The sequence below is a fragment of the Salarias fasciatus genome, chromosome 16 (assembly GCF_902148845.1).
Source record: "Salarias fasciatus chromosome 16, fSalaFa1.1, whole genome shotgun sequence".
Lineage (NCBI taxonomy): Eukaryota > Metazoa > Chordata > Actinopteri > Blenniiformes > Blenniidae > Salarias > Salarias fasciatus.
Genome location: NC_043760.1, coordinates 15256881 through 15282181, shown reverse-complemented (window position 1 = coordinate 15282181; position 25301 = coordinate 15256881). Strand labels below are relative to the sequence as shown.

The following is a 25301-nucleotide window of genomic DNA, read 5'->3' as shown; positions in this document are numbered from 1 at the left end:
CCAAAACATCTGGTGCTCAAAGTCCATATAATTTTGCAGCCATGTGCTTTTTAATTCCTTGGTTTGCTTCCAAGGAGGTTTTTTTTAGCCATTCTTGGGAACACTATCCAAAAACCAGACAAAGAGGCTCTCGGTCTGTCCGGCTGTGGTCTGTGTAGATCCACAGTGAGTCAATCTTCCCTCCACTGCCAAATAACCAGTCAGAGTCTATTCAAGGCCAACAAAGCTGTAACTTCCATTGTGTTCATGAACTTCTACCATGCCAATGATTCTTTTCCACTCGCATCAAGAAAAGAAGGTACAGCGTTTTCCTCTTTCCTCTGCAGGCTGCAGGTCCTTGCCCTAATGTTTCCTAATGGAGTCTGGCTTGTCACAAACCTTCTCCATTATTTTGCTGAAGATTTAATTGTGTACTTAGTAGGGTTGGGCAGTATGAACAAAATCTTATATCACGGTATCAGAAATGTAATATCACGGTAACGTTATATATCACGGTATGTATTTTTCCCCTGGAAATTCAAATAATTGCTTAAAAATAACCAAACTGTCACATTTGCTCATTTTCTTCTTTTATTTTTTAAACTTCGGTTTATATAAGTTCAATTATATATAAAAAAAAAAAAAAAAAAATCACAACATGAAAGAAAAAAAGACCTGAGTTTTTAGTGTCACTCCCGGAGCTGCTCATCGGTAACCAGTCAAATCGGCCTCGACATAGTTGACCCCGATCAACTCGGCCCCAACTAACTGAAAAAAAATTCCCGGTATATTTGTCTGCTGCGTGCTGCTATGGAACCGGGAGGAATCAAACACAAGCCTGTCACGATTTCACTGTAATCCCCGCTAGTCTCTGCGTCCGCCATTATGGCTACCACCTCTCCTGGATACGCTGGTGTTGTTCGCGAGCGCACCCTGTGCTTACCTGACCAATGAAACGCAGCAAACAAACCCCGCACGACGTCGGGACACGCTGTGATAATACACAGGCACACCCAAACAATTGCGCTCCGGCTGTCCTGTTAGCAAGTGCAGACAAATATACACTGACTCAGAGAGCTGCAGCAGACATCGGCTCTCTCTCCGGTATAAACGGTATGGCAAAATTTCAACCAGCATCCACTTTTACAGCGTCACACGGTATTATACCGTCATACCGACCAGCCCTAGTACTTAGTCACACACCAGTCCAAGCATAAAGAAAACATGGAACATATCCATTACTATCCCGAATGGGAGTTATGTTTCAATTGCCTTCTGACAGTATGTAAAGTCGATCATCTTCGTCATGTGGCTCAGCTCGTTGCAGCCGTCTGTTGCTAGAGATTTCATTTGGAAACCCTGTTTCTTCGGCATTTTCTAAAACACTTAAAGTTTACTTTATGAAAGAGGGTTTTCCCCGTTTTTTTCTCATTTACACTCTGATTTTAGTCACACGTGTGTGTTAATGCAGGTTTTGATCTGTCTTCCAACTTGACTTTCTGATCTCCTTTGTACTGATGTCTACTGCAGGTGTTGGGAGTTAAATGCTGGAAACATTAAGTGGATCTACCAGGTTCCAATTTTGACAGCAATTGGGGTAAGAGTGTAATCATGAAACTCAGCGTGCAACTGATTTTAAATGAAACTTGAGTGGTCATTCATTCAGCATGGCATGATTACTTCTGAATTATAGAATGAGAGTGACCCCATGGACATCCTCCATTACTCCTTCAACAGAAAAGAAATCCAATCATCCAATCCATCAGCATTCTGCCTTAAACATGAACTCAGCACTTTTATGTGTACAGAGTGAAAAATACACACAGTTACCTCTTTTAATGTAATTTAATTAATTATTAAGAAAAAAGGAGCAGCAAGTAAACAAATTAACAACATCAACTGAAATGATTTTTTTAAGACTTGAAAATGAGCAAAAACCCACCAGGAAAAATATTCAAAGAGCAGCAGAATAAACAAGTAAAGCCTCAGATTTAGTAACTGACTGAATCTCGCTTGGCATATCGACAAGCTCTAATTAGTAGCAGAGTCACAAAAAGCAGACAGACTTTTCGAAAAGTCTCCCTCACAGAGCGTCCTCAGCTCGGTCGCAGTTTTAAAGAGTCGGATGTTCAGGACTGTGTGCCAAGCTTTGGTGGAAGATCAGCGTGTTTTTAATGCATGCTTTTATCTCCTGCCGGTTAGATTACTGTGATGCCTTGCTCTCTGGTCTTCCAAAAAAGAATATTTCAAACCAACAATCATTACAAACTTCAGCCGCACACATGCTGACGAGGACCAGGGGGCGGGCCCACATGTCACCGGTTTTAAAGTCGCTGCATTGGCTCCCTGTCCGCTTCCGGATCGATTTTAAGGTTCTCTTGTTAGTTGTTAAACGTCTGTGGAGACTGCCATTGTTTTTACTGTCAATCTACTCCATGCAGAGGACCTATTGATTACACGTTCATGTGCATTTTCAAAAAGTTTTGTTTCCTCCATTTAAACCGAGTTTGAGTCAGAGCATTTATGTTTTTAATTTTTATATTATTCATTGACAAAACAAAAGAACAAAACAAATCAATTATAAAACAATACATCATGAACAAAGGAAAACAGAAGTTTCCAAAGTTATGAAAGACATAAGCAGAAGGAAGCATAGACTTATATAATCTCTTTATTTCCCACAATCTAATAATTTACATTAGACAAACCTAGTGGCTTTGGTCTCTGAGTCTTTTATACATTATCCCTACCATGACAACACTATACTGCTATTGCTTTACTTCTTTAGAACAACATGCGGGTTTTAATTCGCATGTTTTAAATCCCCACTTGAACTGAAATGAAGCACTCCATTTATTTGATCGCTAGTCCTTTTAAGTTATAGTTTCTTAATCTTTTTTCCGATTTGTTCTGGATGTTGACCTGTACACTTTGTTAATGAGTTTTGTATATAATTTGCAGTTTACTGTAGTCTACTATGTCATGAGATTTCAACACTATTAACTGACTGAGTAATGGGTTTGTTAGATCGCTGTATATTTTTCAATTGATTATCCTCATGGCTCTTTTCTGTTAATCAACACTGGCGGGATGTCTGATTTAACCTTACTTGAATGTATGGAAACACGAAGCATATGCCAAGTGACACAGTTTCCATTTTAAAAATAAACTGGATGGGTCATCATCTCACTTTATATTTAGAGACATAGCTTTAGGAGCTTCTTAAGGACTTTATCTTTCAATAAATCTTAATTAATGCATTTCCCTGTTTAGCATGGGTATGTCCAAAGAAAAATAAACATCTACAAATGCACATTTTTATCTGAACCACCACCACCACCACCATCTAAACATCAGTGTTCAGATGGTGAAAAATACAGATTTCGTTTGCAACAAAAGCCACAACAAGTTGTGATTTTAGTGCAATATGTGCAGCTGGGAGTGCTATTGAGTGTTGCAATGAACCAAACAGAAAACCATAGACATTTTAGAGAATATAATACTCCAAAGAAAGTGCTGCAGCTTTACCGATGCCACGGGTTAGAGGTGTCGCTTCACTCTGTCTGCTGCTGCTTAGAAGATGACTTCTGTCTGGAGAAAATCGGCAGGGATTCAGAGATCAGATGAGATAACGAGATACATGTCAAGAGTGTGTGCCGTTCTAAATTCACCCAGGTTCAGTCATGTGAAGCGAGTGACAGCACAGAGTTGGTTAGACACACATTTTAATGATCACAGACTTTAAACAACAAATATTTCAACAAATGTGAACAAAGAAATAACTAAACCCACATTCTGCTAATACAAGAGGAAAATATATGCATACTTGGCATTTAAAACTCAAATTCCCTTGTAAAGTATGCAGTGAGAAATAAGTAGATTAAATTTCTTATTTAAATTTAACGTCAAAGCTATAAGTATTTACCTTCCATGTGGCACACAGCTCTTCTACTCTGCAGATTCTGCTGCCAAAACATAAATTAAGGATGCTAAAGAAAGACTGGTGTCTTATCTGTTTTTTTTTTTTTTTTTAATCAGACCTGCAAATTAATTTCCACAAACGCCACATTGCAGTGAAGTCGTCTGATGTGATAAGTCTGTGCCTGCTTGCTTTTGAATTAATCTACCGCCAAGGTTGCAGTGGTGAAATAAAACCTCCTGCAGATACTAATCAGAAGCAGCATTCCTTTATCAGGCAGAATGTTTTGGGGCTCAAACAGAGCAAGACAGAAAGCGTGACAACCTGCATAGATCTGCTGTGGGTTCAGCTCAACAAGTAATAGCTTGAAGATAAGTGGGAAAAAACCTATGTAACACAAAATGGTGAGAATCTGGCTTCTAATAAGTTGACAGTGTGGATGATATAAAAACTCTAAAACTGTTATTTTAGATCAGGGCTCTCAAACTCGTGCCAGAAAGGGCCGCGTGGCTGCAGGTTTTCATTCCAACCAAGCAGGAGCACACCAGACTCCACTCATGTCATCAGGTCTTCAGTGTAGCTTGATGACATGAGTGGAGTCTGGTGTGCTCCTGCTTGGTTGGAATGAAAACCTGCAGCCACGCGGCCCTTTCTGGCACGAGTTTGAGACCCCTGTTTTAGATGATGATTTAAGCCAATTGCATGACTAACTTACCTAATATTCTTACTTCGCTACAAGTAGGAATACAAATGTTGAATTCTTCAACTGATCTCACATGATCAGCATATATTTGAATTTTCATTTTTTCCAGTTCAATTTAATAAAACCACACAGTTTCTGAATCCATCTTTTAAAGGAATACTCCGAAGATTTTGGACCCACGCCCTATCCCTATTATTTACAAAGCGAGATAAGCTCATACATACCTTTTTCGTGTCTGTGCGTCCAGTGGCATCATCCCAGCTGTTAGCATCGTAGTTAGCTTTGCTCAATTGCTGGAGGTGAAGAGGAGACAGAGGTGGACTGACGAAAGTGGACAAAATACTCCTTCCAGCGGTCCAGGGGACGACGTATTAGCACGTGAAGTAAATCCGAATGGTTATAAAACATTTTAAAAGACGTGTTTTCTTTTCATCCGTTAAAATAATGTTTTGATACACACAGATGTGCACAAGCATAGTGCTCTGTGGAAGGATATACTGGAGCACAGCGGCTGAGTCTTACGGTGTGTTTCCACCGGATGCGACGCGAAATTTCCGCACGATGAGATTACATACAAAGTCAATGTAATGACGCAATTGTCGCTCAATCTTGAGCGGCGGGCAACGGACGGCGAGCGATGATGTGGCGGGCGGCCGGCAGCCAGCAGCGAGCGTTTCCAGCGAAAAATCCGCGTGCCCGTCGACTTGCACTGCCACTCGGCCCCGCCCACCACTCGCTGCCCGAAGCCTGCCGCTTCATCGCTCCACGCTTGTCGCTCGAATTGAAATAATTGAACTTTTCAAGCGAATTCGCACCAGGACAGCCTATCAGCGTGGAGGTCGTCACAAACGTGCTGACGTAGGACATGCAAGGCTCCGACCACACAGAACAGTTGGCATAATGCCAAGGCGAGCTGCAAGCAGCATGTGCGATTTCATTTGTTCACCGCTTCTGGTGGAAACTGGGCATCAGCCTGAAGTAGCGCTGTAACCGGCCGTCCAGGTGCAGCTCCTGCAGAAGACGGTGGAACTCGCCGAGCTCATACCGCCTCCGGAGGGCAGCATGCAGCCAGAAGCGATGCCGACACCTCGGCTGCAGCCGGAGCTGACTTCCCCATGACAAATACAGAGCAACGACGGTGGCAGGCGGAGCATCTCAATCTCAATATTTATTTGTAAAAGCACTTTTCATATTCATAAAAACAACGCAAAGTGCTGAACAGTAAAAACAGTCATAAAAACAAGAAAGAACAAAAACCGCATCATCGATCAGTATGCATGCGCACACACACACACACACACACACAGACACAGACAGCCAGACAGACAGCCGGATGCACACAGGACTGTGGGACAAACATCAGAAGAATCCTGTCCACTGCTGCTATGCAGGAGACAGTGATGAGGAGGGCTGTGATGTTTCTGCAGGATGTTCTGTGTTGCATATTTGTACCAGCGTGACGCGTCGCGCGAATGAATTCACACAATAGCGAGAAAACTCGGATGTCTACACTACACTACAACACTTTTTTTTTTTTTTTTTTAACATTTTATAACCATTCAGATTTACTTCACGTGCTAATACGCCATCCCCTGGACCACTGGAAGGAGTATTTTGTCCACTTTTGTCAGTCCGGCTCTGTCTCCTCTTCACCTCCAGCAATTGAGCTAAGCTAACTACGATGCTAACAGCTGGGATCCAGCCACTGGACGCACAGTCACAAAAAAGGTATTTATGAGCTTATCTCACTTTGTAAATGATAGGGATAGGGTGTGGGTCCAAAATCTTCGGAGTATTCCTTTAAAGTGGTCTTTAAAAAACTGTAAAAGCCTGTTGAAGACTCGTTTTCTGGCATTTCCCATCTTGTACATTTCTACAGCATCCAGTTAGGGAAAACAAGATTATTAATTCTTCTCCCTGCGGTTTCAGTTGGTAGAGCGGCTCGTCTTATAACCGGAAGGTTGGCGGTTCGATCCCCGCTCCCGCAGGCGTAAAACTGTCGTCGTGTCCTTGGGCAAGACACTTCACCCACCATGCCTAGTATGAAAGTTGTGAGAGTGAATGGTCGGAGGGGCTGATGGCGCAGATTGGCAGCCTCGCTTCCGTCAGTCTACCCCAGGGCAGCTGTGGCTACAGTAGTAGCTTACCACCACCCAGTATGGTGTGAATGAATAATGCTATGTAAAGCGTCTTTGAGTGTCCTGAAAAGTGCTATATAAAACCAATGCATTATTATTATTTCAGGCAATTAATTTTTTTTGTTCTGTGTTGTTTTGAACTGATTTGTCTTTATTTTTATGGTGAAGGAAAAAAATTGAACTGAAACTGGAAAAACAAAACTTCTTGTCAAATGAAAGGAGTATCTGGTTCTACTTCAGTGGCGGCTGCTGGTCTTCCAAGGAGCAGAGGCTAATTATTAGCATACATTGTAATATGTGTCTGCTTATTTGTATGTAAATTCTATAAGCTTTCATGCCTTTTGAATGCACTGTCAAAGTTAGACAGATCCCCACTTGTGACCAGATAGCACATCCCTGAGATGGCTTCATCCAGAGGCATGGCCAACACTAAATTTTATTGGTGACAGCACTTCCAGTCAGCAGCTCAGCTTGTCATACCAGGACAGCTGAAAAGACCTGGTACATTTCCCCACCTTTAGCACCAGCTCAGTCTTAGGAGTTGATCTGCCCTGCGGTTTTACAACAATTTTCTGTTCGTAAGAAAGAGTATCAAATGGCTTCGCCAAAATCCGGTCCACAGCATTCACACTGTCTGCCATTTTGTGCAGCTGGCGAGCAGCTGGAGCTGCTGGTTGAGGCTAGAGCGCTGTTTGACGCCTGAGTGTGAGTGCGAGAGACGGGGAAAAGCTCCGCAGCTGCTGGTCGAGGACAGAAACCGTAGAGTGACCTAAAAGAGTCGCAAAGCACAACGCTAGTCAATTTTCACAAACACAAAGTCTCTGAGGATCAGTAAAGCCTCTGAATCAACTCAGAACAACAGAATGAAAAACTTCAGAAGTGCTTTGGTGCATTTTTTCAACTTCAAGATCACTGATTTGCTCATTTCACTGTCAGTCAAGCTTCAGACAGATTATCCAATCACCATGCAGAAGCCCGGCGTCCGGGCCAGCCCACTGTCCATAGACCCCCCGAGACGCTGAGCGTCCGATGGGCGGGAGAAGCCTAGCAATCGGAAATGCAGTGACCGTCCAGTTTCACTGCAGCGGAACAACCCACTCTAGTTTTCCCATTGACTCCCAGCGTCCGACTGTTTAAAGTCCTGTGCCGCTGCGAGAAGGAGTGAGAAAACGCAGAGTCAATTACCTGTGATAAGTTGCTGATTCTGAACAAAAGATGAACACATTTAGCGCATATTTAGTCAATGAAATGTACACACAACAGTAAATACTGGACCACTTATTTTTTTGACATTTTAGGGGAAGTTGAGCTTCCCTTGGAGTCTCAGAGCAATCGCCACTGTTCTACTTTCACCAGAGCCACTTTCAGAATGGCAGACAATCTACTTCAAATGTGAAAACTTTTGCCCCCCTCTAAGTTCTCCTTGTACTTTCCAAAATTCGTTGCATAAAAAGATTAAAAAAAGATCATCAGTAAAACGAGGCGAGCAGGAAAGATTCATTGAACACTTTCAATGCACACTTGATTAACAATTAAATCAATATTAAAAAAAAAAAAGATTTTCCCTAAATATAAAGTAGGCAGGCAATTAAACTGGATTAAAATAGCTGTAAATGACATGTCAAGCACCCGTCACATGGTGTCGCAATTATGCATGTCGATGACTAATTTCTGTCTCAGATACATGAACTGATTTTATTTATAAATGCATGGCAGTTATCTTCTTCCCCAATTACCAATATCAGTGAAAAGTGATAGATGTGTAGCTGTGTGTTGATTCACAGCTTTAAAGGAATACTCCACCCAAAAAACGATTTGGCCTCATTTTCTACTCACCCTCATGCTGAGAAACACTCTGGAGCACTTCTTTGACGTTTCAAATGCAGTTGGAGATGTTTGGGGATTTTCGTTGTCAACAAACAGGGACCGACAGAGCCCGACAGAAAAAATGGTCCATAAAGTCCACAAAACGTTCCCATTTTCCTTCATACTGCTCGTCCGCTGTAATCCAAGTGTCCTGAGCGCGTAACGTCCATAATTAATTCTTAACGAGGTCATTTAGTACATTTTAAGAGCCCAAACAGGGCGCTCTCATACAGCTCCATTGCATGTCTGCACGCGCACCCTGAACTACGGAAGCCGCGGCAGACCAAGCAACATGCTTGTGCCCTTTCAGCAGGACACCAAATTCAAAGCTTTAAAACAGTAGCCAATCACTTTTGTGATTGTCCACAGCTCGGTCACTCACAGCAGAATATAAACAGCGGAACTTCTTCTTCTACGCTTGCAATTTAGAAAAGTAGTCGCTGAAAGCGCGCAAGCGTCTGGCTTGGTCTGCCGCGGCTTCCGTAGTTCAGGGTGCGCGTGCAGACATGCAATGGAGCTGTACGAGAGCGCACTGTTTGGGCTCTTAAAATGTACTAAATGACCTCGTTAAGAATTAATTATGGACGTTACGCGCTCAGGGCACTTGGATTACAGCGGACGAGCAGTATGAAGGAAAATGGGAACGTTTTGTGGACTTTATGGACCATTTTTTCTGTCGGGCTCTGTCGGTCCCTGTTTGTTGACAACGAAAATCCCCAAACATCTCCAACTGCATTTGAAACGTCAAAAAAGTGCTCCAGAGTGTTTCTCAGCATGAGGGTGAGTAGAAAATGAGGCCAAATCGTTTTTTGGGTGGAGTATTCCTTTAATGTTGTTTTTCTCTTTTAATCACATAAAGAAAATATATTAACTCCAGTGTAGGTGTGTATTTTCATTGTTTGGTTTTCATATCAGGTCATGCCAGGTCAAGCAACTTGAGATTCAGTGTCTTGCTCAAGGACACTTAGACATGTGGAATCCAACCTTTGATATTTCAGTTGAGAGATTACCACTCTACCAACCCGGAAAAAAGTCCATTATGTTTTTGGAGTCTGACACGCCAGTGATGTTTGGGGCACAAGTTGGAACTTTTCGAAAATTCCCCAGCAATTTCCGTCTTCACAAAATCCAACTTTTCTGAAACTCGGCTACTGTGCATGCACACCATGGCTGCAGTAAACAGTTCATCTGCACATGCACCATTTAATGAACAATAACACCAATGGCAGCCTCCAGAGTGTCATGACTGCCAGTCCACATTCTCCTGGGACTTGGTTTAAGAGTTGATTCTCCCAAATCATCTTCATCGTCTGTCCATATGAATGTCCCTGTCCTCACCCCTTGTTGTCTCCCCACTGTGTGAGTGTCTGCTGGATAGCTTTCCTCACTGATCAGTTAGCTGTTCATCTTATGAGGTATTTAGTTGATCACACATCTCAGTCTGGTTATGTCATCTTATACTGTGAGTTCAAATTGTTGTCTTGTCCTCGGATAAGGTGGCTCACATTCACTGAACTCTAATGAATATTTCATGTTGTTTCTTCTGTTTCAGCTCAACTTTGTTTTGTTTGTGAATATTGTGCGAGTGCTGGCCACGAAAATCCGGGAGACGAATGCAGGGAGATACGACACCAGGAAGCAGTACAGGTGTGCACTGAACTCTCTTTCCTGTGAAACACCAGTATTTTATTTCAGGTTTAACGTCAGGTGAAAACTGCGGGTGGAAGAATTGTGTGATGCCTTCATGCATCACTGATTTCGAACATTTCAATGACAGAAAACAGGCGTCGTCAGTGATCCTTCACTGCTTCTCATCTCAAAATAACCTCATTGCTGCAGAGAAGGAACATTTCAGTGAGACGTGTCTCATTTATTTGTTTTCAAAATGAATCCATCAATCACATTACATGATAGATGACAAATAAATTGTACAATGTTACCTTGGCTACAGCCTCAGTCTCGATAGCCTTTAATTTCAAAAGCATATTTTGGAAATATATGAGTAGATTTAAAAAAAATTAACATTCAATGATTGATGGTTCATTTAAAATAAGGTAGTAATTTTTGCATAGACTGAAAAAGAAAATAGACCCACGAAGGATCATTAATCATTACATGTTTGTCCTTTCTCAGAGCTATAATGTAAAACCTTCAGACTTCAGGAGATCAGCTGTATGGATAGGTTGTTATTTTTCTGTTGTGAAAAGTTCAGTTGAGTCCTGAAAGATTGACTTCCTGAGCGTGACTGATATTCAAGCACATTTTAGAAAACTTTACACAGACTCGGTGCATCTTTGGCTCAGACGGTAGAGCAGGTCGTCTTTCATTCCAAAGTTGAGTCAAAGTCCTTGAGTCATTCCATATTCGGCTTCTAAGCTTTATTTAGGGGAGAGCGGGGTAATTTGTGCCAAGGGGCAAGTAGTGCCACCCCTATTATTTAGAAAACCATAGTAGTTTTTGGTCATGTGACCACATATTTTTGAAGAGGCGTCCATTCCGCTCATCTTGCAAAAAAGGGAGACACATGGCTTGAGAGGTGAGCACATTTAAGTTCAAAAAACATTTTTTTGCCCTCCAAAGTAAAATTTCTATGGTTAAGGTTTTTTGATTGCTGTGTTTGAAGAATTATAGAAAACTTTGAAAACATTTCACACACGTTTTATTGCTTTAGTAAGCTACATCATGAGTCTATACAGTTAGCATGATGCTAGCTCAGAACAGCTGGGGAAGGCATTTTTTTCAAAATGGTGGGCCTGGGGTAATTTGTGCCAAAGGACCTGGGGTAAGTTGTGCCACTGGCACAACTTCCCCAAACTTATGATTATTTACTATATATTACTTTATTGTATTGTATTGTTATTGTACATCGTATTCTTCCATTTGATCACTAAAACTATGTGTCAGTCTTAATTTCAGGTCAGAATCCATCATGTCACACAGATACAAAAGGAAGACAGACAGGGTTCCAACTTTTCAAAGTTTCTGAAGCAAAGTTATGAGGCCTGTTGATGGAAAGTCCATCTTCACATTTAGAGAGAATGATGAAGGAGTCATCCCTCGAGGTGATGTGCTTAAAAAATTTCCCACACCATAAAAGCGTGGTGATAGAGCCAGAAGGGAGCGCAAGTTCATATTCCACTGCAACACTGGCAAGTGGAACGTCCAGTACTAGGTCGAATCAGTGAAGATATTCAGATGTAGATGCAGTTAGGTGCTCATTTTTGATTTTTTATTTTGTTCTTAGCATGTGTTCATGTGGCACTATGCCTTGTTGAAGCAAATTGGCCTTTGATTATGTTAAAATTTTAAACAAGCATTAAACAAGTACTTTTGTATTCAATTTGTCTTGTTTTTATCTAGCATTATCATTTTTATATAAACTTTATTTCAGACACAGTTGGTCCATATGAAAAATACAAAAAACATTACAAAACACTAAATTTTTGATATTAAAGTGATCTTTTTTACTTCAGTTATCAGTGACACAATTTACCCCAGTGTATTCTGACTAATGGCACAATTTACCCCGCACTTGGGGTAAGTTGTGCCACAAAACCACTTTTTTTTCCAAAGCTATATTTCTCACACAGTTTATTTAAGATCCAAAGTCACTGCTCCCAGGGATGCACAACATCCTAAACTGTATGAACATATTTTAGTTGCAGGCATTCCTGTTATCCCCTTGTGTAAAAGGCACTTTAAGTAAAAATTGGCACTACTTACCCCACTCTCCCCTACTGCTTCGCAAATCCAAACCCTCCCTTTAACCTCAACCAGTGGTGCTGTTTACACAACAGTACAACTGAAACTTTTGAAAAGATGGAATTTTTCTGAAACACTCCTACTCTCTATGGACTTTTTCTTTTTAAAAAGGCTTGGTTTAAAAAATAGATTTCCTACACATGCAGGAGTAGACGGACAATGACAAGAATGGCGGCCTCCAGAGTGTGACGGCTGACAGGCCATATTCTCCTGGGACTTGGCAGTTCTATAGTAGAGAGTCGTTCATAATAACAAGTGTTTTATCAGGGTTACATACCGATAAGGTAGGTAAACCACGATTATGCAGGTCCCCAGATGTGAATGTGATAAAAGGTTTAGCTCTCTGCAAATACAGCAAAAGGACATGCAGACATGTGCACTCACACGCTGCTTCAATTTTCAATGCATTGGTTAAAATCATTCTATTTACAGAGTATTTCCCAGGAGGTGAACAGGTCTGAATGCTGCACACGTGACAGTTTTATATATAGGAGCGCATGGATTGGCAGATGAAAATGAAAATCATCACGGATGAAAAACCAAAGGTCACTGATGTATACAGAATACAGCAGCGTTCATACTGGAGAGATGAATGTATGAGCTGTCAAGGTTCCTAAAAGGAGCTGAAAATTGACTGTATAAGTAAATGTAAATAAAAGAAGTAATATGAATCACAGGGAAACTTTTTGACACTTATTGCATCTTTTCTATAAGTGACAAGTTTCACTTCTGAATTCCTCCGTCTTTGTTTTTAAATTGACAAAATTGAAAGAGATTTGTTAGAGCTATGCTTGTTGGGCTTTTTCACTCTGGCTCATCAATATTACTCCAAATATGTATCCCAGACAGCGTCTTTTACATTATTGAAAGGCTGGAGTATGTTTATGTTCTGACTTGGTAAAAATTATGTTTTTATTCGGACAAGCACACAGCACACACACAAAGGGCTGGCTTGTGGCCATGTACATGTGCATATTTCTGTCACAGATGAAGGGAGAAGAAACTGAAACATCCCTGGTCCAAACTGTTTTTTGGGGAGTTTGTGTCATCTTGACCTGGTTTAGATTTATGATAACAACCCTCAGCAGTGGAGTGTCAGGACCTTCAAATGTTATTAGAAACTCTATTTCCCTTTTTCTCCTCAATACACACCAGACGGAACAGATTTGATACAGGATGGAAGATTGGATGAGAAGCTGCTGTCGGGTGATTTCTCAGACTGAGTTCTTGTTTCCACCCTTTTCATTATTACCACGAGAGACATATATGGTAAAACAGTACAATCACCAGCTTGTAGCTTAAAATCTCTTCTATTTCACAACAATCAAAGTAATAAAGCCAATAGGTACATGTCCGATTCCAGTTGACTGCCACAGAAATATTTTTTTGAATTTGTAAAGGTCCTTCGGTATTTCACTCCCACATTAATATGGGAGAAAGCCTGCAGCATTGCCCACAGCGCTCCACAATCAGCCAAAGTACTGTACAAATAATCCCCCTGCACAAAATAAAGTGACTTTATCAAATGAAATAAAACATTTGTCAGATTTTGTTAGAGACATATTAGCTTGTCTCTGCTTGTCAGATTTATTTGAGGAGACACAAACTCCGAGATTTTGCCAAGAACTGATACGCAGGCTTCACAGCCCACAAGTAACAGAGCTGAAGGCAGACAGGAAATCTTCAATGTGAAAATCCCTCAGGAGACAACTCTGAAAAGCTTTCCCTGTGATATCGGGACCAAAATGTCCAACTGAAGCTGTGCAACACTCACAGCTTGGCAAACAAAGAAATAATTACAAGGAAATATCAAATATCTGAAAGTGCTGTGACTCTACCTTTCATCCAGTATTCCATTAAACCAAAAATAATGTATTTGCTCTTTTTACTTAAGTTTCTTGCAATATGCGCCAGTGAATGAACGTCACAGTGAGTAAACTGCAGCACAGTAAACAATGCATGTTGACAAAGGAGAGATGACTTGACTTTTTTCTTTTCTGTTTCTTTTTAAATTCCTTCACAGGAAACTGGCCAAGTCCACACTCGTGCTGGTGCTGGTGTTTGGCATCCACTACATTGTGTTCGTCGGCTTGCCTCATACATTCGAGGGTCAAAGCTGGGAGATCCGCATGTACTGTGAGCTGTTCTTCAACTCCTTTCAGGTATGCCCGAGTTTCTGTCTCCATTGCACATCGTGCATCAAAACCGTTTGTATCGATGAGTGTTTGTGCACTAATCTTTATTGGCTGCAGCAGTTTGATGGACGAGCATTTGGTGCCAAGGTTGAGTGCTTTTATGTGATCTGCAGCCTGTGCTCCTTTGTTCCAGTTTAAATATGCAGTGTTATAATATTAAAACACGGCTTTCACGCCCATATTTCAGGTGATCTTTAGGCACATACTGTAAATTGATTTCGACTGTACCAGCCGGTTCTACTGTTGTTTGATGCAGGATTCTTGGCTAATTCTGTCGGTCCAGACAGATTCAGTTATGTTATCCTCCCGGCTCTGTTGAGCCTCTTTCTATCCATCTCAATACTGCAGGCGTCTGCTCCATCTGTCCTTGACTGGAACTGATGCTGTGCTGCTGATATGTAATTGCAGCTTGACCGGCTGACAAACCACAATAACACACAGCTGAGGCTCTGGCTCTGTTAAAGCAATAGACTGGCCCATTCCCTCACACGTGCACGCACGCACGCACGCACGCACACAGAAACACCTGTAGTTATCTAATGATTGAGTCTGGTGAATCTGTTGCAAATTAGCAGACGTTTTAGAAACTGATTCAGTGTAAACAGTCTGCACAGGCTGATGAAAAATGACAGATTAATTAAGCATACTAAATTAATGACTTTCAGACACAAACTATCCTTGTGGGTTCTTTCGACAGATATATAGTTAGCAGAATGGAAACCTTCAACAGTTTTTTTTTTCTATCTTGTATGAAGACACATGCACACTGTCTTCCACCTCCAGGGATTTTGTGCCTTATGAATTTTTTATGTGACAGAGAGGAGAAGGGGGTAAAATGAGACAAGACTCGAGGGTGACAGCCTGGTGTCCTTTCGGGCGTGGACGTTTGATCCGGCTGCGGAAATCTGTGTGGACTCAGACTATTTGAGTTCCCATTTCCACTCAGATATTGTTTAAATGGACTGGTAATGAGTGAACCGGCATCAGCTGAGCCAATTAGGCCATCTTCCTGTCCCTGCTCTCCGTTCCACTGCCACCACCTCTGCTCCACCCAGGGCCACATAATGCTACAACTGTGGCAAAGCTTATTTGTTATTATTGATAGAAAGAAACTAAAGGGTGAGATCTTTGACTTGTGGTGCCCCGGCTCTGTCTGGTTTGCTCACACTGACATGTTCAACATGAAGTCGTAAACAAAACTCATGCTGAAAAACTACTGTCTCATAACTTCTCCAACAACACTGCTCGAAATTTTTTCTGCGCAAGATCGTACTGACAGCCAGTTAAATGTATGAAGAATTTATGCCCGTGGCAGAAAATGCTGTGGTATCCACATCAATTTCAATAAACTGTGATCCTGTATTTATTCCATTCTGATTTGATTTGACTGTGAAAGTAGCACAGAAAGCAGACCTATCAGGGTGAACCACAAGCCATACCAAACAGCCACCATGGAGCAGTAGGGAAAAGGACAGAGTCAATACATGTGATGGATATATCCAGACTGCAGTCAGACTGTGAGCTGAACAAGTTTGTGTGCACTATTTGTATGGCAGCATGCAGTAACTTTTAACATTGTCCGTAAAAGTAAATTTTTCAGGGATCTGCAAATGATTATCTTTGTTATGACTTTTTTCTTTTTACGCCCCACATTTTATTCACAACAACTGACTTTTCTACTCTCAAAATGATTAAAACTGGTCTGTGAGTTGTTTGAAAATCTCCGGAATTTTTTTTTAAGCTGCAGTAGAAGGATTTTAACAATTACTGATATTGAAGCTGAAGAAGTTGACAAATTAAAATGTGAAAAATGAAGTATCCAACTGACAATTTAATATCAAGGCAAATGAAATTTTTTTAATGAAATTCACAGTCCTAACAGGTATTATTATGAATAGTTTCTCAGTCGAAACTTTGATACAAATTGATTCATGGTCAATACAGACAACAAACAGACCAGAACCACACATTTGGGTTCTGCATTTAACCTGGTAGCTTCCAATATAATCGCAATCATTGTGCTTTCCAATAAGGACAGGCGCTGCAGTTTGAGTTCACGGGACGTGAGATTTTTGTCATTCAGATCACTTCTTTTTCTTACACAGCTACTGCAAGATAGTACAATACACCATCCCATTTGCCATTACATCTTCAAGAGAGCCTTGTATACATTTATATGTCTTTTTGAAATCAAAGAAAAGTGCTTTCCACACACGACTGTCATATGACAGCAGTCAAAAGCCGAACTGGCAGTTTAATCGCCATGAGCTTTCCTTCTTTGAGTGCCACAGCAAAGTCAGGGATGACAACAATGTCCTTCTGCAAACCTTTTCTTAGCATTCTTCAGTACCACTTAATATTCATAGTTTTATTACTATGACTGATGAGTCTGGTCCAAAAAGCTGTGCTGTAGGAGTGTGGCAATGTAAATTGTATCTGTCACTCATTGTCATGGTGGTTTTCTGTCAGGTCTCCTTTAATGTCTTTTTAAAGGCCCAATCCCATTTCTCTTTCTACTAGGGGTGTAACAATACATGTATTTGTATTGAACCGTTTCGGTACGGGCCGTTCGGTTCGGTACAGGGCTGTGCACAGGGTGAGTTCACGGGCCAAAGTTTGTTTTTTTTTCCCCAGCTCACGGCCAGGATGGTGCGTGCGTTTACGTTCTGCCGCTAGCATGTGCAGCTACACCTGCAGCCATGATTGCTACTGCTAGCAGCTTCGTCCATGCTTCACATGTCCGCGTGGCGCATTGGTCCCTGGAATGTAATGTCGTGAATTTCTGTCCACAGACGTCCGCGCGCAGGACAGATTTTGTGACCGCCTTACGCGTATGCGCACTTCGCACCGGTACACGCATGCGCCAGAGCGCCACAGCAAACAAACCATGACAAACGCTAACTTTGAAAAGTGAGTCTGTGAAGCGAACAGGCTACAACTCTGTCTGAAGAAACTCAGAGAAAAGCTGGAGGACGGAGAGAGCAGACTCTGTCAGGAGGGAGGAGAAGGTCTGTCACAGAAGTGAAAGCAGTGTGCGAACTATACCGCGGCTGTTGGGGGGCTCACTTATTGGGGGGGGATGCGCGTGCCTCAGAGGGAATATGTCTGCTTTAAGTGACGCTTAAGGCATAGCGCCCCCACGCTTCAATGGTGAGGACAAGTACTGCATGCAGGTCGGCATCTTTATTAAAGTGAAATAGTGATGCGCAAATCATCCATTAAAATTGGCCCAATTCTGCATATAATCCATGATTATGATCATACAAAATCAATAGTAATAAATTAAAGGAAATACATGGGGGAAACAGCATTTTTCCAATATTTGGTGGTGGTTTCCACCATCGAGAGTGCCAGGGCCCCCTCCACTGTTAAGGCCTACAGGTCTCGGTGGCAGCTCTTGACCGCATGGTGCTTGGAGAAGGGTTTGGACCCGGTCTCCTGCGCTATCAGTGGAGTTTTGGAGTTTCTCCAGGTCCTGCTGGACAGTGGCCGCGCTGCTTCCACCCTGGCGGTTTTTGCTTTGGCCAGTGCAGCGGGTCATGGCGGCTTTGGCCGCTTCTCTGCACGCAGTCACCCACTGGTGAAGCGGTTTCTGCGCGGGGCGTGTCGGCTATGGCCACCCCCCAGACATGTTGTCTCCCCGTGAGACCTCCACACTGTGTTGGAGGGTCTTAAAGGACCCCCCCTGGGCCTTTGGAGCAGGCGGCGGACCGCTTTCTCTCCTTCAAGGCAGCCATCTTGCTAGCACTAGCGTCCGCCAAGAGAGTTGGGGATCTCTGCGCTCTGTCGGTCCACCCATCCTGCATGGTGTTCAGCCAGGATGGGGGTCTCGTGCACCTTTGGCCTAATCCGGCTTTTCATCCCAAGGTGATCACCTCGGACTTTCGGTCGTGGGTGATCTGGATCAGAACACTTAGCTCCCTGCCTGGTTCGTCTGGTGACGACCCGTGGCTGCAGTTGCTTTGCCCGGTCAGGGCTCTGCGTTACTATGTTGAGCACACAGCTGGCTTTCGCACTACGGACCAGCTGTTTGTGCGATATGGAGCCAGGAGGCGTGGAGTCCCGCTGTCCTCCCAGCGTCTCGCCCACTGGGTGGGGGGCGCTATTGCAGCTGCATATGAAGCGCATAACTTCTGCCACCAGCGGTGATTCGTGCTCATTCCACACGGAGTATGGCTGCTTCTGTGGCCCTGTGCAGAGATGTCACGGTGGGTGACATCTGCCAGGTTGCCTCCTGGGCGTCCGCGTCCACCTTTGTGCGCTCATATCTGATGGATATGTCGGTTCTCGGCAAGAGCAGGGGTTCTTGCTTGACCCTGCTGGTCTTCGTGGCCCGGCTGCCGCGCCCCGTGGGGGTCGTGGGCCAGGGTTTTCTTCGCCTACCGCTGCGGCTTCGCCCTGGTCGGCGTATGTGTCACTTGGCGATGCTTATGCACTTTTGGGCAGCGCCTTGGTCAGGGTGCTTGCCCCATTTTTTCCTGGAAGTTATTTCGACCGTTCTGGACGTACGGTTTGTTTACTTCCGCTCTTCTTCCGCACCAATCCTGTCAGCATGCCAGCTGGGAGTACATTCATCCCCTACGGCCTCCGCCTTGGTTTGTACCAATAGCGAAGCCCATAGGAGGGCTAAGCATATCACAACATAGAATTAGTAGTTACTAAACGTAACTCCAGTTCTACGAGTGTATGCGTGCCTGCCTACCTGCTGGCCCAGCTGTTTGCTTTCTTCTTTGCTGATTCAGAAGAAGGGAGTTCTCACGGGGAGCACTTGGTTATATACCCTCGGGGGGGGGGGGGGGGGGGGGGGGGGGGTGCTGTGCCAACGCACGGCTGGGATTGGTGCGCAGGTTTCAGTTTTGTCTCAGTGGATTGGCTGGCGCCAAGAGGAATACCAATAGCGAAGCCCGTAGGCAGGCACGCATACACTCGTAGAACTGGAGTTACGTTTAGTAACTACTAATTCTTTACAAATACTGAATTTTTCCTGCTCCACATGTAAACACCAGTAATTGGAAACTTGAAGACTTCTGGGACAATGTTTATATTTTCAATAACCGATTGTCCCAAAGACACACTGCAAAAACAAACAAAAAATAACAGGGCAATTATAAAAATTATCATTACTCAATCTTTAGTGAGAATAATACCATTCATTGTCTATTTAACTTCTTATGATCTAATTCACACATAATCAACAATGCAGGACCCTGGTTCCACACCCTGCCTGGGTTGCTCATCCTTTTCTGTGTCCTTGTCTTTTCCTGTGTTTTGTTAATCCCCCCATGTCTCTCTGCCTCACTTCAATCTTTCCATTATGCCAGCCTGTCGTCTGCCCTTTACCCCAGCCCATTTAGTGGTGCCTCTGTCTTTATCCTGTGTTGGTTCATCTTGCTTGGTTCCCTCGTTTGCTCCAGGTCTAAACATGCAAATGAATTTCAGAGAGATACAATGTGTCGTGAAATAAACCATGCCTTCTTGACTTTTAAAGATTCATCTTGTATTGCTCAGGATCCTTTAAAGCAAACAAACTTTTCGATGTGTGACAGCAGTGGGTCACAGGCATCCTGAGGTGAAGCTGAATGCAAGAAGCATCTTCCCCTCTAAGAAAGGAAAAGGCTACATTTGAGATACATCCATTTTAAAAGTTAAGGATAACTTCAGAACACAGATAAGTACACAAACAGGAAGTATGAGTCATACAGACTTGTTGATTCATCTGGTAAAAAAAATAAATAAATAAATAAATAAAAAATTATAGCCTTGATTGAGGAGAGCAGCTTGTTTGAAAGACTGGGACTGTTGTTAGTTTACTGTGAGAACGTTTCACTAACATCACTCATGAAATTACTCAAACTTCTCTACTGATACATAATTCTGCTCAGCAAATTTCTAAAAATACACAACAAACAGTGCGGATACATGTGATTGAGTGAAGATTAACAGAATATTTTTTTACCCTCCTCGAGATAATTAAATCATTACAATAAGTCTGATTTGATTTCAGTGAGCACATTTTGAAATGAGGATTTTTATGGGAAATGTCTAAAATGTGAAGACAGGGTCAGAGCATCTCCGAAAACTCTGCAGCTCTTGCTGGGTGTTTGCAATCTGCAGCAATGAGAATCGATCAAAAGTAATCTAAGAAGTTGCGAACCAGCTACTGGCAGACAGCGCTCACATGGAGAGTGCATGGTGGTCTGTGTGAAATGATGCTTGAAATGCAGCAGAAACAAATGATGGATCTGACAGAAAGATCAGGGGCTTCAGCCTCTGTAATCCTAAACTGGATAAAGCATAATAAGAGATGAATCCATGAAGCTGCATAGAGAAAGAGTTCCCATGCAGACCCCAGTCCTCCATCAAAACTACCAACAACGAGCATGTGAGCATTACAACTGGACAATGCAGCAACTGAAAAACTGAAAAAGTGTTTTGGGGAATATTCAGCTAGGAAACCTTTGGTCCTGCCATCCATGCTGCTTTGACAACTGGCCAAGACCAAGAATACTCTTTCATGGAAACAGTATTCACCAATAGGCATGATGTTTTCAGCAGGATAATACACCCAAAAGCAAAAAAAAAAAAAAAGAAAAAAGATTCATGAACAGATTTGAGCAATGCTGAATTCCTCCGATTTCATTTTGGCCGAGCAACTGTGCTGCATAAATGCGCAGCATAAACAGGTCTGAACTATGAAGTCTCCACCTCTCAGGAGCAACATTAAGCAGGTGGTTTGGCAGGTGTTACGGCGGATCACAGCAACAGGCTGTTCCTGCACATGAACAGAGAGTGTTTCAGCTTCAGTTATGTGGTACAACTTTGCCACTTTAACAGGCTTTTTAATCCAGCTTTGAATTTCACAAGTGTCATTTTACGCCAAGCTTCTTTGTGTTTATGAAGGATGTATGTGTGTAAAGTTGCATGTAAAGTTGTAAACTAGTGTTATTTGTAATTACTCAGCATATTTAGTGCTACAGTTTTTTTTTGTCAATTGTTGATTCTTGTCTCAATTCCTTATCTGTTACTGAAACCTCCATTTTATTTTATACCATTTGTTTCCCTCCCCATGTGCGCTCTCAATCACTTTGTACATCGCTTAGAAGGAAATGAGCCCCTATTGTGTCTTTCACTGAGGCTTTTCTCTATGATCATGAAGAAAAGTGACATTAAACACTGATTAGACAGAGGTGGAGAGGTTTTCTGACTCATTGTTTTCCATTTTTATTATGCAACACTTTAACAGTAAAGTGGCTGAAACTTCCTATCTTCTTGCAACCTTTTCTGATTGGAACTTAATTTTTTTTCTTTCTCAGGGATTCTTCGTGTCCATCATCTATTGCTACTGTAACGGAGAGGTGAGTGAGCAGGGCTGTTTTTCTCTTTGTTTGATGGATGTTCACAGAAAAAGTCAAACACTAGAGCAAATAAAAACTTTACCAAATGTTGCTTGGTTTAAAATAGACAACAGCAAAAAGGTTTAATAGCATACTTCAACTGAAGTCTTTTTCTTTATTGGATTTTTATGCTATCGTGATATTTGTGGATCTGTTTCATTCTGCCACTCCTCTATCATCTCATATAGTTTGCTCTCACACTTTTCCCCCCAGCAGTTTTATCTTCACAAAAATGTCTCATCTCTTTATATCATTTCTGACGTTCCTTTCATCATGTTCATTTTTCCCTCTCATCATCCACAACCATCTGCAATCCAAAGTCCTTAGAAATGTTTTTGTATTCTGTTAATTCAAGCATTGAACTTGATTACATGTGTAATTTAAAATGGTCTGAACCATACTAATCTGCTGCTTTAAAGGGCTCCTAACTTAATATTAGGTCTATCACCTTCCAGCAGGAAGAACATTGCTGATTTCTTAGTTTTTTTTATCATCAAAGAAAAACTCAATTGCCTTTTTAACTAAATTTAAGCTCCATTTCTAAAAGCTCTGATGAATATAGTATATTTTTCAAACTTTAATCCAACCTTCAAACAATTTGGACCATTGTCCGACATGCAAACAGTTAACCCAACATGTATGTTTTAAGATTGATGGAAGGTTCCGGAGAAGTCAGAAAAATCAAGCGTTAGCACAAAGTCAACCTGCAACCTGAAATATGTGCTCATTTAAAATTTGATGCTGTCAACATGAGGTGTGAGTCAGCTGTAAGTAATGAGGCTAATTTTTTTACCTTGATCTTGTTTCTGGGATGTTATAGAAAAGTAATGAACAACACCTACACTGATCTGTCTGTATACACGTGGGAACCAATGCAAGGATTGAGAAAGACCCCTGAACTTATCTATGAAAGCAGCGCATTGTTACATCCTGGAATACAAAGATCTTCCTATGGTGAGATTTCAGATAAGAAAAAATGATCTGCCTTCAGTGCATATGAGAGTGAAGGATGTGACAACAATCATAGTGGAGAAAGTAACTTGAAAAAAGGAAATTGGTGCAGTCTACCTTTTACACTTATTTCTAAATAAAGATATTTTATACCTGAATGAGTATCATTGAGCAGAATGGTATGTATTTTGGACACTTATCTTGTTTCACTTGAATAATCCCACTCAGTCTACATATAAAACAACATGTTGCTGAGTGATTCAAAGACTTAATGTGCTAAAATTGCCTAAATGCAATCTAGATGTGTGACTCACATTGAAACACAAGACATGTAGATAAAGAAATGTCTTAAATGGATGAGTTGAAATTTTGAAATTGGAATTCATTGTCTTATAGACAGACAAACAGACAGACAGACAGATGAAGACAAAAGGAATGGGCCCAGAAATGATCCTTGTCGGACCGCCTTATGTCCTTGTAGAGGTTCTGAGTGGGTTTGAAACACAGTAGGATAATATGTGGATCAGTAAGCAACTTGTTCAGCATCCAGTTACATTTCATACTCGTACCACCTCTAGTCCAGCCATATTACTATTTGTTGGGGTTTGTTTCAATCACACCTCCGTTCCTTTCAACCCTATCTTCCATCGAGCACATGTCGAAGACGGATAGATGATTGGACTTCCTGAATGCTTGCAAAGAACAACTGAAACAAAACAGCAGTTTTAAAATATGTTACTGCACGCAGATGTATGTATGTTAATGACGAGTTGTTGTGTTGCACTCTCACAGGTACAGACGGAGATCAAGAAAACATGGACGCGCTGGAACTTGGCCTTTGATTGGGAGGGTCCAGTGGTGTGTGGTCGGTACCGCTACGGCTCTGTGGTGGTTGGCCTGAACAACAACAGCACGAGCAGTCAGTCCCATCTGGCTGGCGGCGGGCTCTCCACCCGCTCCACCACGCTGGTTTCCAGCCGGGCTTCCCGGAGCACCGGTCCCCCCATAGTCAGCATGCACGCCACCCTCCCAGGTTATGTAATCAGTAACTCAGATCCATCCATACCTGAGGAGCCTGAGGACAGTGGGCCCAAACAAGTGGATGATATATCACTGAAAGAAAATCTTCCTGCTGCCATTGCAAGTGTGGGAGCAGATGATGATGAGGAAACATTGTAGCGATTGTACAGATCAAAGATGTAGATTGAAGATGAGAAATTATTGCTGCACGGTGATTTTTTTCACTTGCGTGTCAAAAAACTGAAGTGGCAATCAAGAGGACACCAAAATGGAAAACATCTTGAGCAAATCTGCTGTAAAGAGACAGACTCTGGATGTGGAGCTTAATCAAGAGGTTCCCAGCATGCATGGAAGTACCGCAAGAGTGAGCATTACCGTTGGAAACTGTGGTTTTGTGCTGTCAGTGTTGCGACTTGCATTTCAAGCACGTTTGTGATTTTATGCATGGGAAACGCAAGAAAACATGCCATGAAAAACAACATCGCTGAGGAGACCTGGTTCAGCAGCCACGACCAAATAGCAGTGTTTTACAGTGGAACAACCTGCCTATCTCATATCCCTCATAAGGTGAACCGCTTCAACACGACTAAGTCTAACAGGCTCATCCTTTTCTTTTCATTCACGTTGTGAATTTCTCCAGCATTGCCAAAGTGGAACTGTTTAATACTGCTGTGACTTTGTATTGCCTGAGAGACAACGTTCAGTGAGATTGCCCGTAAGTGGTGCAGCGGCATGAGTGTCCGTCTGGATGTTAACTGTGGCACTGAATTTTTTTAAACTATAAGCTACTGAGTCCCAGGAGAATATGGACTGGTCAGTCTGGAGGCCGCCATTTTTGTCATTGTCCATCCACTCGCACACATGCAGAAGAACTGTTTACTACAGTGACGGTGTGCATGCGCAGTAAGTGTTCCAGAACAATTGCGTTTTATTCGCCATTTCCAGGGTAACCAAATTGGAGCATTTTGAAAAAGTTGGCTCTTCAGTGACTCTGAGTGCCGTTATCATGTAAACAGTCACCTAAAACTCAATGAAAGTTTTCCAGTTTCACTTGAAAACACTGTCGTGTAAACAGGGAACAAATTTGATTGCCTCTAAAAGGAAGGTGACTAAATTTACAACTTGTTCATGAGCAAAATTTGGAGCAATTATGTTGCTCAAATTGGCTGTTTGTGTAGTTGTAACCTTACTGCAGTTGTAACCTTCAGAGGAACTTCTCTTTGACTAAATTACTGAACAAATTTTCTTGATTTTCTCAGGTAGGGCATCTCGTCAGTGATACAACTGCTCACTTACTGACTGCATGTAAATACGTGGTTACATATAGCAGAGGTAAACACGATAAACTAGGTTTTCTGACAAACACCTTTGATT

The 25301-nt window shown here is 42.2% G+C and overlaps 1 protein-coding gene across 1 annotated transcript in view; it reads left to right on the top strand.

The window, feature by feature from the left end:
- Positions 1 to 24086, top strand: part of pth2ra (parathyroid hormone 2 receptor a) — a 55424-nt gene extending 31338 nt beyond the window's left edge. The window contains exons 9-13 of the mRNA XM_030111956.1: positions 1510 to 1576; positions 10158 to 10252; positions 14391 to 14529; positions 21876 to 21917; positions 23700 to 24086. Of these exons, the coding sequence (XP_029967816.1) occupies positions 1510 to 1576; positions 10158 to 10252; positions 14391 to 14529; positions 21876 to 21917; positions 23700 to 24086 (730 nt within the window). The remainder of the gene's footprint in view (positions 1 to 1509; positions 1577 to 10157; positions 10253 to 14390; positions 14530 to 21875; positions 21918 to 23699) is intronic.
- Positions 24087 to 25301: the final 1215 nt, after the last annotated feature.